Source organism: Culicoides brevitarsis, chromosome 2 (genome assembly GCF_036172545.1).
Source record: "Culicoides brevitarsis isolate CSIRO-B50_1 chromosome 2, AGI_CSIRO_Cbre_v1, whole genome shotgun sequence".
Classification (NCBI taxonomy): Eukaryota; Metazoa; Arthropoda; class Insecta; order Diptera; family Ceratopogonidae; genus Culicoides; species Culicoides brevitarsis.
In genome coordinates this window covers 36,482,742-36,497,377 of record NC_087086.1, presented here as the reverse complement: position 1 = coordinate 36,497,377, position 14,636 = coordinate 36,482,742, and the positions used below count along the sequence as shown (strand labels likewise).

The 14,636-nt window shown below is 23.6% G+C and overlaps 1 protein-coding gene across 1 annotated transcript; it reads right to left on the bottom strand.

Moving 5' to 3' along the window:
* Positions 1-234: 234 nt before the first annotated feature.
* LOC134829049 (salivary glue protein Sgs-3-like) lies at positions 235-1,214 on the bottom strand. Its single transcript, XM_063842041.1, has 2 exons — positions 1,194-1,214; positions 235-1,134 (listed from the first exon to the last, which is right to left on the bottom strand). Exons 1-2 carry the CDS (start codon positions 1,212-1,214, stop codon positions 235-237), a joined length of 921 nt encoding a protein of 306 aa, XP_063698111.1.
* Positions 1,215-14,636: the final 13,422 nt, after the last annotated feature.

Genomic DNA, 14,636 nt, shown 5'->3' with positions numbered 1-14,636 from the left:
AGCAGTTTTTTAAACATACGAAGATAAGTATGGAATATGCTCATTAAAGTGTTTTTTAACTTTTTCGCATCTTTTTGTTGACTTTTTGAATTATTTCAATCAAAAGTTTTGATTGGAGTTTTCATTTTTCATTTTAGACTTAAAATTTAGGTTATATCAAAATTAGAGTTTTAAGCCAAATTTCAAAAACTTTTAAGTTTAAGGAATTAGAAAAATCATTTCAAGTAAAAAAATTTAATGACGTCTTCCTTTATGATGATGCTTTCTTCTGCGTTTCTCGCCAGAGCCTGAGTCAGAATCTGAACCGCTTCCCTTCTTCTTTGGGCGTTTCGTGGTTGTTGTAGATTCCATTTTTGATTCTTCACAATCGGTTGATCCTTCTTCATCATCTTGCCCGCGATTTTTGCTGCGATTTCTGTACTTGTGTTTTCTGCGACGTTTTTCATGAGAATCTGAATCTGATCCAGATTTGTTCTTTTTTCTCATCTTTTTCGTAGTTGTAGTCATGCAAGTTGTTGTTTTTGTAGTAGATGGCGTCGTTGATGAAGTAGTTGTCGTACTTTCCGTAGAGGTCGTTGTCGTCGAAGGCGTTGTAGATGTCGTCGTTGTACTTTCTGTCGTACTTGAAGTTGTCGTTGTAGATGGAGTTGTCGTTGTAGACGGAGTTGTTGAAGTCGTCGTCGTACTTTCTGTCGTTGTTGAACTGCTGCTTGGAGATGGCGTCGTCGTAGTTGTCGTTGTCGTCGTAGATGGCGTTGTACTCGTTGTTGTTGTACTTTCAGTAGTAGATGGCGTCGTAGAGGTCGTTGTAGTACTCTCAGTAGATGTCGTTGTAGCTGGCGTCGTTGTCGAAGCCGTGCTAGTTGTTGTCGTACTTTCTTCCATAGGAGCCATTGTCGAAGGCATGTCAGCTTGTCTCTTAACCCGTTGCTTTAACATGAACAACTTTGAAGCTCCTTTTTGCTTAACTTCATAAGAAACAGCATTCTGAATGTCATCTAACGACAAATAACGGAACTCCTCAGAGCTATAATCGTAATCTGAATCGAAATTATCCTCAAACGGGAGAAGTTTACGATTTTTTGCTGGTTTCGCTGAAGCGAATGTAGCAAGGAATAAAAATCCCAAAATGACCTGAAAATTATTAATTATTTATATTTAATTTTTAAAAATTGAAAAAAAAATATTCTCACCAAAAATGTATGTCTCGCCATTCTAAGCGCCAAAACCGAACTGAATGTCGACCAAATAAATTTAAAATGTAAATTCTCTCATCTGCGCCTAACTCAAAACGAGATTTTTTTGCATAAATTATGTCAAGTGAGATTATAATTAATTATTTGTAAATAAATCGTAATACAAACATGTTTTTTAATGAAACCCCGGTTTTTTGTTACCGGCTAAAATTTAAAAAAAAATGTTTTGATATTTTTGTCAAGTAATCAAACAAAAATTATTTGAATTAATTAATTAAGTTAAGGAAGTACAAAAAAAAATTTTTTTCTTATTTTTCTCTTTCTAGATCGTGATTTTTTGTTTTATTAATTTTTTTTTTTTTATTCACCCTTTTAATTGAATATTCATAAAAAAAGTGAAAAAAAGAGCAGCTCAAGTGTGTTGAACTTCAAGGTTATCAAGTTGTCGTCTGATCTTCTCGAAATTCAAGTTGATAATTATAAGAGGTTAATTTTTGACCGTTTATTTTTTGCTTTGTGAAGATCTTGTTTAAATTTTTTTTTGTTCGGTCATTACGGGGGGTTTCGATGATTTATTAATTTTTTTTTATTTTTTCATAAAATTTTTGAATTTGTTTTATTTTATGATTTTTAAAGATTTATTAAAAAAAAAAATAATTAATAATTATTAAAAATTAAAAAAATTATAATAAATAAATTAATAACAAAAATAATTATTAAATAGATATGAAAAAATTAATTTAATATTTTTTTAATTTAAATATTATTTTTTTTATTTTAATTTAATTGAATTCAATTTTAAATTAATTTGTTAATGTATTAATTTTATTAAATTAATGTGCTTAGTTTTTATTTAATTAAATTAATTTATTTGAATCATTAATTAAATAAATTAATTATTATTTTTCTTATTATTACTTAATTTAATTTAATTTTTAATTAAAAAAATTAAAAATATTTAATTTTATATTTATAATTTTTTTTTTTAAATTTTTTATTTATATTTTATAAATAATAAATCTAAATTTATAAAAAAAATTAATTAAAATTTATAAATTATTATTTTTAACAAAAATTTAATTAAATTGTTTATTATGTTTTTTAATTTAAAAAAAACGGATAAAATCCTTATTTTTGAAAATTTTTCGATAAAATGTGAAAAAAATATCTAATAAAGTCATCAATTTTAATTGGTTTCCAATATAACACAAACTTAACCAATAAACAGGAACACAATGACTTTCCATAAAAAAAAATAAAAATCCCGTGAAAAAACACTTTTCATCCTTTAATGTTTAATTTTATAATCTTTTCGTTAAAATCTGGCGGCATTATCACGAAACGCCATCACGACAAAAATGGAAATAATCGGATAAAAACTGCAACATCATAAATCAACGAATGACTCATGAAATATTACTCGCTCTGACAAAATTTGATGGAAAATTGGAGAAAATGCAGACAAATGAGGAGAAACGTGCGGTTCACTGAGTCCGGAACAAGAGGAAATTTATTAGAAATTCATGCACTCTTTATCATTTTTACAAAAATGCAATTTCGACGTCCAACTGACGCGCGCCACGAACGAACTTAATCAAATTCCACGCGAAATCCATAAAAATAATTTGAATGACTCTCGTTCGCTACTTCATTCATGCACAAAATTAAATTTATTACTGGAACATGTTTGAATTTATTCGCATCTGCATCACTCTCGAGGAAAAAAAAAACTTTGAAGTGCACAAAAAAAAAACTCATTAAAAATTTGATTACTCCTCTTTTTTTACAAACGCGCAGGATAATTTGTTAATTTTTGTTGTTGTTTATTCTAACGTTAAGTTTTTTTTTTGTTGCGTGCCGTATGGAATTTCCTACTCGCACATGCATGAAAAACAACAAGATTTGCACATTCGAACAAACGAGTTCGAGGAAATTCGTAGACAAAAGATGAATATTTCATGTAATTTACACAAAAATGTTCATGCGAGAGAGTTTTCGGAGCAAACAAGAGATAAAATTTTGAGTAAAACGAACGAAAAAAAAAAGTTTTTAAGCTAAAAAGTAAATTGTTATGCAATCATAATGGTTTTGTGTGTGTGAGAAAATACTTGCTTGCATCTCTTCGTCGAGGAAAAAGTAAACATTGAAAGTTTCCACCTTTTATGTTAGTTAAATCCTATAATTTTCTTATTATTATTTTGTTTATAAAGTGCAAACTATGTCATTTATTCATCAGGAAATTTTAATAGATTTTTGTCATGTGAGTGCAGAAAAGTTTTCCTTCCTGTTTGTGTGTGTGTGAAATTTTTTTTATATGAGAAATTGCAATTTAAATAATCTTTGGAATGGGGAAGAAGAAATTTTATGATAGATTGGAAATCGAAGGAAAATATTAAGAGTGAAAATTTGTGTTTCAGAGAAAATTAAAATAAAAAAATATTTTTCGGGTAAGAATTTTTACATTTTCAAAATAATTTGACCTTCATTTAATTAAAAAAAATTAATAAAAAATTTATTTAAATTTCCTTATTGAATTTTATTTTATTTAAAAAATATTAAAAATTAATCATTAATTTTAACTAAATTAAAAATTATTTTTTTTTTTATTTTTTAAATTTTAAAATTTAAAAAAAGAATAAATTTAAAAAAAAAAATTTTAAAATTATTTTAATTTAATTAAAAATTAATTAATATTTTTTTTTAAATTAAAAATAACCAATTTGACACTTTTAAAATATTAAATCCTTAAAAAACCTATAAAATTCAAAGAAAATTAATTTTTATTTTACAAGATTTCAGTTTGTTTTTCGAATTAAATATTTTCAATTTTTTAAATAAAAAAAAATAAATAATTTATTTTTTAAATAATTAAATTAAATAAAAGTAATTAAATAATCGATTTTCAAGGATTAAAATATTAATTCAAATTAATATTATTTTTTTAAATTAAGAGATTTTAAAAAAATTTGTTTTTAAAAATATAAAATTTAAGTAAAGGATTTTTTTATCTTTTTGAAAATAAAAAAAAATTCTAAATTATTTAAAATTTTCATTTTCAAAAAAATTATTATAAACAATTTTTTCATATTGAATAATTAATTTTAATTTTTTAAATTCTTTTTTGCTTTCAAAAAAAATATTTTTGCACATAATTTATTTTAAAGAATTAATTAAATTTATTTTAAGAATAAAAAAAATATTTTAAATAAATCTTTAAAAAAAAATTTAAATTTAAGATTAAAATAAATTTTAATTAATTTTTGTTTTTAAAAAAAACAAAATTATTCTTAATTATTTTCATTTTCAAAAATAAAAATTTTGAATTTCTAAGCTATTGAAAGTAATTTTTCAATATTTTTTGGATAAAAAATCACAAAAATTGCTTCAAAATCTCCAAAAACTGAATTATTTAAAAAAAAAAATCTTGTTTCCATCAAAAATAACGTTGGTATGTCTCTCATAGTTCCGCACAGAAACAACCACTTAACATCTCTTGCTCCCTTCAATTAACTTTTTGACTACTTCTAACCTTCCAGCGTGTCATCCATGCAGTAGTTCATGCAAAATTCTCACAAAAGAAAAAAAAATGTGTCACAACCTCGTCGTCGTCGTTGACTTTCAGGTAGGAAATTTAAATCATTTTTGACGACACAACGTCGACAACAACAAACACACGTCACGCATCATCCAGGCATGTAACTCCTAATTATTTAATCCCAAAATATATAAAGTAAGCTGTCATGTTTTAATATCGCTCTCGTTCGTACCCGTAAACCTACAACGCAGTCGAGCAAGCACGTTATTAGGCGTATTTAGAGAAGGAACAAGCCAACAAGCGTGGGGGCGAGAGTACATTAAAATATTTTACATGGTGACATGTTGCTGCTGAAAATGCTCCTCGTGCTTCGTGTTCGTGTTGCTTGTTGTTGTTGTTACATCGAGGATAAAAATTTAAAACGCACAACAGTACTCTTTTGAGATTTGATACACAACAACGGCGTGCATGGGATGAAAATATTTTACATACACGGCACATGTGATACATTACACCAGAAAGCAAACATACTCAAGTAGGCAGAAAAAACAAGCACTTGCTTAATAAAAATAATAATATAAAATGTATAAAATTACTCAGCGACGTTGTTGTTGTCGTTGTGTAAACCTGAGAGTGTACTTGACTGCCTTTTAATTTTTTTTCTTTTTTTTTTTTTTGCTGAAAAATAAACAAAACACATGTGCAACGACGAAGAATGTGCTATTCACTAATTTTAATTATGTTATATGAGTGAATGGCGACAGGTAAAGCACATAAGGAAATTTTTATATTTAAATTAATCGTTTTTTGTGTCTTACGCAGTGTCATTTTTAATATATTTATTTTTTTTAAATTTTAATTTTTTAATTTAAAAAAATAATATCAAAAAATTCATTAATCTTAATTTAAAAAAAAATATTTTAGATATTTTTAAATTAAATTATATTTTAAATATTAATAAAAAATAATTAAACTAAATTAAATTATAAAAAAAAAATTATTTTTAATTTTATTTAATTTTTTTTAATTTTAAAATATTTTTTGGTTTGACGAAAATTTTCACAAATTGATAAAAATTAAATAATTATAATTTTATTTTTATTCTTTTAATTTTTAGAATAAATTTTAAAAAAATAATTAAAAAATATTTTTAATTAAAAATTTTGTAAATTAAAAAAAATAATTAATTAGTTAATGAAATTATAAAAAAGTAAAATTCAAAAACAAAAATTTTAACTTTAAATTTTTAATATTTTTTTAAAATATTTTTTTTTAATTTGATTTTATATGAAAATAATTTTTTCTTTTAATAAAATTTTGTTTTCCTATATTTTTAACAATTTTTAATAATACAAATTTTTAAAATAAATTTCATAAAAAATAAATTAATATAAAATTTATAAGAAAAAAATATTAAAATAAAAAAATATGAAATTATATAAAAAGATTAAATATTTTTTAATTATTTAAAAAATTAATTTAAAATTAAAAAAAATTAAAATTTAGTATGAAAATATTTAAATTATTTTATTTTAATTAAAATCATTGAATTTTTCGAAATTATTTTTTAATTATAAATTTATTTTATTAATTTTTATTTTATTTATTATTTATTAATTTTTTACTTTTAATTTATTCCTACCTATTTCAATATTTACTTCACATTAATATCATGATGAAAAAATTTTTTTATTAGACAACCAAACTGAACTGCTCTTTTTTCTCCTCACACATTTTGTCGTCATCGTCTCTTTAGCACATTTGTTCGCCACTTTGCTCATGAAACATGTTTATACAATTAAACTTTTTTCCGCCTCACATGACTTCCCCAACGTGGCTGAAAACAATGTTTAACTAGATCTTGCTTCAACGCAAAAAAAAATTATATATTAAAATAATAAAAAGGTAACGGTCCCATATGAGACATGATGAAAAACCAACAAAAATTTTCACGCGTGTTTGTCTAATAATTTGTAATTTCTACCGAGCGAAGTAAAAAGATATCAAAAAATTTTCCGTATTAACCGCTGAACAAGTTTTCAGAAAAAAAATTTTTTTTGTGATTAATGTTTGTAAAGTACCTGGCGTTTACACAAAAATTCAGAAAAAAATTTACCTTTGACTCGACAAGGGTTTTGAGTCACCTTTTCGTTATTAAGTTAGTATTTTTGTTCGAAACGCGTTTTCTTTATTATCGAGCGGCACTAAATTTGTTCCACAACTTTCATCATTTCTTCTTCATTTTTTTGTGTTTCAAGCTGAAAAACAAGAAAGAAAAAAAATAATTTGTTTTTGAAGTACTTTTTTTCTGTGTAGGAAAATAACCATTCAATTTATATTGAAAAGGCGTTTTTCTCTCGTTTTATCGTTTTATTAAAATGTATTAAATGGTACGAGTTTTGTTTCACTTTGCAAGGCGTTGTTAAAGGGAAAAGTTGAAGAGGATGAACAAGGAAATTATTGTTAAAGGTCAAAAATTTAATATTTGATTTTTTTCTTTTTTTTTTGAGAATTTCAATGAAAAATATTAAGAAATTGTTTGAAAAAGTCATAATTTTTTCTTTATAAAATTCCTGAAAAAAATTAGGAATTTTTTAAAATAAAAATAATTTTAAATTTTCAATAAAATAATTTTAAATTTTCTTTAAAATAATTTTAAAAATTAATTTTTTTATAATTTTTTAAAATTATTTTTTTAAATTAAAAATTTTTAATAATTTTTCAAAATAAATAAAAATAAATTAAGTATTTGTTTAAATTAAAAATTTAAATTAATTATTTTTTAAAAAACTAAAAATTCAAATAAATTATTTTTTTAATTTTAAAAAATTAATATTTAATTGCAACAGAATCTATAAAAAATTTTTCAAATGAAAATTCGAAAAAAATTATGTTAAATTGAATTTTTATTTTATTTATTTATTTTTTTTTTTGATAATTTTGATAAAAAATTTTCAAATTTCAATTAATTAAAAATAAAGAAATAAATAAAATATTTTTTATTATTATTTTATTTATTTCCTTTTTTTAATTAATTTAAAACTGAAAATTTTTAATTAAAATTAATTTTAAAAAAAACAAAATTTCAATTTAACATAATTTTTTTTTCATATACTTAATCTTATGATTTTTTTATAATTTTTAAAATAAAATTGATACTTGTTAAAAATTATTTACAATGAATTTTTTTTTTTTATTAAATTTTACAATTTTATTATTTTTAAAAATTTTTTAAGCAAATCCTATTTTTTTAATTTTTTTTTTTTTGAATTCACTGAAAAAAAAATAAATTCCTGAACATTTTTTGAATAAATTTTAAGTTTAAATTTTAATCAATAAATTTTTTAAAACTTTTATCATGAATTAATTTTTTTTTACACAAAAAAATAAATTTTTTAATGAAAAATTTTACCTTTTAACGAGATTTCATGAAAAAAAAATTAATAAAAAAATTACCAATATTTCAATCGTTCACCCTATGGCATCATAAAATATCTTGACGACGATAGGAAAAATTCCATAAAAACCTGGGTACACTTTTAAAAAGTTTTTTTTTAGTAATAATTAGTTCCAGCTGCTTTACCTTCGTACACTCGTTGATCATTCGACAATTTTTTTTTACCTTCTCGTCATTTAACTTACTTTCCTATATGACGACGACGACGACGACGTTGGTATCATAATAATAATATGGTCGTTGTCGTCGTCGAATCCTTTAAATAACGAAAGAAAGAAAAGAAAAGAAATTTCCTTTATTCGATACATATTAAAGGTAAGAAAAAAAAAGTAATTTAAACTTAACTCACTCAGTTTGTTTGTGCAAAAGCTCTTCGTGAATCTTCGAAGGGAACACATTGTAACTTTATTATTAACCGACAGCAGAACGTATTCATGTGCGTCCTTTATTTACGAACTTTACGTACTTTCGTCATAATAATAATAATGATACGTCGTCGTCGACGAGGCCTAATAACAAAACTTATTAAATTAAGTTTGTACGTGAGTCATTGATGGAGAGAACTTTCTTTTTTAATTTTCTTTCTTTTTCTCGAGATGGATCAACTTTTTTTTACTTCTTCTTGGAGCTCTGTCGGCGGTCATTAACTGCATTTCCATCAATCTTTCCCTCGTCTGTCATCATTTCCATTAAAGGCTCATGTGATGTGTGCCATTTGACCATTTTGTTGCATGCGATCCGTTTTATGGTCGTAATAACACGTAGAAAATGCCTTTTTGTAAATGTTTTGTTCGGAATGATGATGCAACAAAGGCGCTTGCATTTTATTGCCCTCCAGTCGCATGCCATGCTCGAGACTATGGGAGACGAGGTAACATAAAATGTTTTAGAATAATATGATTTGAGAGAGTGTGTTTGAATAAAATAAAATGAGGGTTGAAGTCATGTCTGAAGGGAGATGAAAAATTTTTGTTTGATGTTTTGAAATAAAATTTGATGATTTTTGTTCGATAAGGGCAGTTTTTGGGCAGAAATATGTCAATTTTTAAAATTTTTTTATGAAAATATTTTTTTTTAATAATTTACAAAAATTTTAAAAATATACAAAAAATGATTTTTATTGAAAAGAAATTATTTTTGATTGAATAATTTAATTTCAAAAAATTTAAAATTAATTTAAAAAAAAGTTTTTTTAAATATTTTTCCTTATTTTCTGATTTTTTTAATTTTTTTTATTTTAAAAAGATTTTCTATTTAATATTTTAATTTAAAATTTTTCCTATTTTTTATTTATTTTTTTTTTATAAAATTATTTTTTTTATTTATTTATTTATTTTTTAATTTTTTTAAAATTTTTCATACCTTTTTTTTAACTTTTATTATTGTTTAATTTTTATATCACTACGATATCATTAAAAAATTATATCCAAAATAAATCAAATAAAATAAATAAAAAAAATTAATTAAAAAATAAAAAAAATATTTTTAATTGAATAATTTTATTTCAAAAAATAAAAATTAATTAATAAAAAACTTTAAATAATTTTTTAAATTTTATTATAAATTTCAAAAATATTTTCTATTTGTTTTTAATTAAATCATTTATATAATTTTCTTATTTAATTTTATTAATTTTTTTTTATTTTATAATTTCTTGTTAATTTAAATTTAATAATTGAACATTTTTTTATTACCAAATTCTTATATTTTTTTTTTAATTTTTAAAATTTATTTTAATTTTCATACCTTTTTAAATTTTTAAAAATTATTTTTTAATTTTTAGTAAATATTTTATTTAAATCTAATTGTTTCATTTAATATTTTATAAAATTTAATATAATTATTTTTTTATTTTTTTTCTCTAAATTATCCGAATTATCTTTATTTTAGAAAAAATTACTTGAAAATTTTTTTTTTGAAACAAAACATGAGGAGACGTCAGGTACTTTTTTTGATAAATGTTTTTCATCAAAAAAAAGCTTTTAAAATTCCATCAAATCTGTCGAGACTAAATTTTCTTGAATCAATTTCAAAGATTTTAACAAAAAAAAACTTAACTTCAACCTTATCGACACAAAAATTTTCCGAAAAAAATCTGTCAAATTATCAGTGCGAGGAAACAATTATCATTGAATCTGACTTAATCAGTCTAATTGGATAAACTTTTTCCCAAATCTTCAAGAAAAAACCGATCAAAAAGAATCTTTTCCCTCCCTCTAACGTCCCAACCAACAACAAAAGAAGAAACGAAGAAAAAAAGTTACCAACTCCAACCCGATCAATAGATTTTTCCTCCTTATATATTACCATCATTTCACACAACATAAAACATGCAATAAAATGGATGAAAGAAACCGAAGATAGAGGAAAAATTTACAGGAGAGAAAAAAAATCTCGTTTTGAGGAAAAAAAGGCGTTGTTAAATTTGTGAATGAGGTGGAAAAATGATTGCAAAAAAACGAGTAAATTACGATGGATCTTATTTTGGGATCTTTTTAGAAGAAAAATGCAACGACTGAAGGTAGAGGAGACGCTGCGTTAATAAAAATGCTCGAGACACAAACAATTTTGTTTATTTTACGAAAAAAAAAACAGAAAGAAATTGCAGAAAAAGATGCTGAACGTCATTCGTGTCTTTCGTCAATATGCTTTCAATTTGGCATCATTACAGTCTTCAATTCCACTTCAATTTGTCTTTTTATCAAATAAATAGACAAAAATGTACGAGAAATTCGTATTTTTTTCTCATTTCAATTTTTTATCTTTTTGTACCTTTCCTCACAAACTTAAATCAAAAGATTTTTTTTTTGTTTTTCTTTTGCAACTTTGGAGACGAGTTTCTCTTTTTCTTACTTTTATTCCCTGTCAAAAGAGGAAAGTAAATTGCATTCAATCATTTTTCCTCATTCATCTTTTTTTTTGTCGCAATTTTATTGATTAAAATTTTAGATGAGATTTTTTTTCTCTCTGTGTAAGATGAACCTCATTACGGCCTTGAACTCTTTTACGATTCATCTCGATACTCATCTTTCATTCAAAAGTCATCCGGAAAGTGCTTTGATGAGACAAAAAACTGTGCTGAGGAAATAATAAAAATATCTGAAGCCGAAAAAAAAAGCAGATACATCACATGTTCCGAAAATTTTTTGCTTGGCGAATATATTTATTATTAGACAAGAAGATGAAGCGCACGAAGCACAAGAATGAACATACACGAAAAAAAAAACTAAAAAGGAAAAGATTTATTATCTAAGCCACTTGATATACGGTTTTTCTATCAAATAGTGATCAGATGGCGATGGAGTATCGGTTTATGAACCGAAATTAAAGATTTAATGAATAAAATTGAAGAGCTGAGAGTAAAAACTGAAGAGCTGGAGTAAAAACTAAGGAGCTGAGAGTACAAATTGAAGAGCTGAGAGTAAAAATTGAAGAGCTGAGAGTCAAAACTGAAAAACTGAGAGTCAAAACTAAAAAGCTAAGAGTCAAAATTGAAGAGCTGAGAGTCAAAACTGAAGAGCTGAGAGTAAAAACTGAAGAGCTGAGAGTCAAAATTGAAGAGCTGAGAGTCAAAATTGAAGAACTGAGAGTAAAATTTGAAGAGCTGAGAGTAAAAATTGAAGAGCTGAGAGTGAAAAATGAAGAACTGAGAGTAAAAATTTAAAAACTGAGAGTCAAATTTGAAGAGCTGAGAGTCAAAATTGAAGAGCTGAGAGTAAAATTTGAAGAGCTGAGAGTAAAAATTGAAGAGCTGAGAGTAAAAATTGAAGAGCTGAGAGTAAAAATTGAAGAGCTGAGAGTAAAAATTGAAGAGCTGAGAGTAAAAATTGAAGAGCTGAGAGTAAAAACTGAAGAGCTGAGAGTCCTAAATTGAAGAGCTGAGATTCAAAATTGAAAAGCTGAGACTCAAAATTGAAAACCTGAAAATCTTAACATTAAAAACCGTTAACTCCAAAACCCTTTTTTCCATCCCTTCTACCAACACACGTTCAAACAGCATGATATTTCGCTTTTTCGCCAAAAATCTCGTTCGTCGCACTGATAACGATCATCATTAAACTCGTCGCGTCCTTGAAAGTGCGAACGCAAAAAAAATTCCTCACACTAATCCACACGGATTACCGTCTGTTAAAACAGCAAAAACTTGTCTACTCCATCACTCGGCTCTTTTCTAATTAAAAAAGTGTCCTTCCTAACCAAAAAATGCCACAAGATTTTTTTTCTCGTGTTCAGATATATCTTGATGATGCCAAAACAAGCAGCACACACACACTCGACGATATGCATGATTGGATCCATATATCTGAACTTTTTTTCTTCGTCTGAAAAGAACGACAAGAAAAACATCCTTTGGTTCTCGTTCATTTGCTATGTAAAAGTCTCAAGTCAACAAAATAACGGAAGTTACTGTTAAAAGCATGTTCGATTTATTTTTATTCTTTTCTTTCGAGTTTTTTTTTTCAACTTTTTTTTTGTGTTCGTGCAGAAATTGTTTTAAAATATATTTATCAGGTCCTGTGAGACAGAGAGATACAAAACTTCCTTTCGACACATCAATTCATCCAGACGCAAAACGAAAACAAGAACATTTATTGCACACGAAAGTAGCTCGAAATTCACTTATTCGATATTTTTGCTGTCGTCCCAACGGGTGTCATCTCAACAATTTTCGCAAATCCAACGAGTTTTAGATAAAAGTAAACTTTCGTCGTTCGTTAAATTGACGTCCCTCATAAAATTATTCTCTTTAAATTTTTTTTTGTGCATCCAAAAAAATCTAAATGCAAACATCGAACAAAGCAAAACCTTTTGACATTTTTTTTTGCTTTTAAAAACAACTTCAAATATTTATTTAGAGAGTTGTCCAGAACTTGATAAATATTTGATTATTTTTTCTTGCCTCTTCGGAAGCAATTTGATGAAAAACGGGGCTACAAAGGAATTTCTTAACACCTCACGGAGTAACTTGCTGACATGCAAATCTCAACTGTGACTTGTGTAAAATAAATAAATAAATTGCAATAAACCGAAAAACTTTCGACAAACACTTGACCAAAAAGTACACAGACATGCAGAAATGTTGCAAAAATTTTCAAATGAAAATTTATGGTTTTAGTGTGATGTGAACGATGATTCCTCTTTCTCTTGGCTGTGATAGAAAAAGAAAAAAAGAGAGAAACATTAACATTTGTGGGTTTTTTGTTGAGGCAAAAAATAAAGAAGAGTTTCGTCTGTGCGAGTTTCTAATGTTTGTTTACCTGTGTGTTTGTCTTTTTTTAGATGAAATTTATTTTTAGTAAATTACAGGGATGGATTTTTTTTTTCATTTAATATTTTATTTAATATTTGTAAAATATTTTTAATTAATATTTTATTTATTTAAAAAAAGTTAATATTTGAATTTAGCAAAAAAAAAAATTTTAAATTTTTTTTTTCAATTTTTAATAAAATTATTTTAAATAAATAAAAATTAAATTAAATAAAAAAAAACCTCAAAACTAACCTAAAAATAAATATTTTAAATAAATTATTATTTTTATTTATTTATTTTAATATTTTTATTTTATTTAAATAATTTAATTAAGAATAAAAAAATATTAAAAAGTAATTGTTTTTACTAAATTTAAATATTTTCTTTTTTTAATAAATAAATATTATAAAAATTTTTAAAAAAATGAAAAAATTTATTTAAATTAAAAAAATTTTTAAAATCTTCAGCTAATTTTCTGGATTCATCTGAATATTTTTTTTAAATAAATGCTCGTTTGCGATATTTTTTATTGATTATTTAATTTAAAAATAAATTTAAATTTTAATAATTTTATTAAATTAATTTTAGTTAATTTTTTATTTAATGGTTTAAAAATTAAAATTAATTTAATTATAATTTATAAAATAGTTTTTTTTCTATCGATTCAAGTAAAAATTTTTAAATTAATTTTATATTTTTTTTTTAATGAATTTTTTGAAAGCAAAATAAATAATTTTTTTACAAAATTTTTATTAAATAATTTAATAATTAATTTTAAAAAAAATCAAAAATAACTCAAAATGAAAAAAAAATAAATTATTAAAAAAAATTAAAATTAGAAAAAAGTTAAAAATTCAAATTAATTTAATTATAAAATAATTATTTAAAAATTAAATTATTTTTTTATCAATTCAAGTAAAAATTTATTAAGTTAATTTATTTTAAAATTTTTTAAATATTTTTTTTAAAAGCGAAATAAAAAAATTTTTATACAAATTAATTAAATAAAATGATTAAAAATTAAAAAAAATCAAAATATTTTTTTTATCAATTTTAGTAAAAATTTCTCTTACCGAAATAAAAACTAAACTCCTTAAATTTCCATGCCCTGTCAAGAAATCACATCAAAACACTCATTTAAACAAAACATCTTCCTTTCATCATCCCCCAAATTCATGACTTCAACTCCCCTTATAA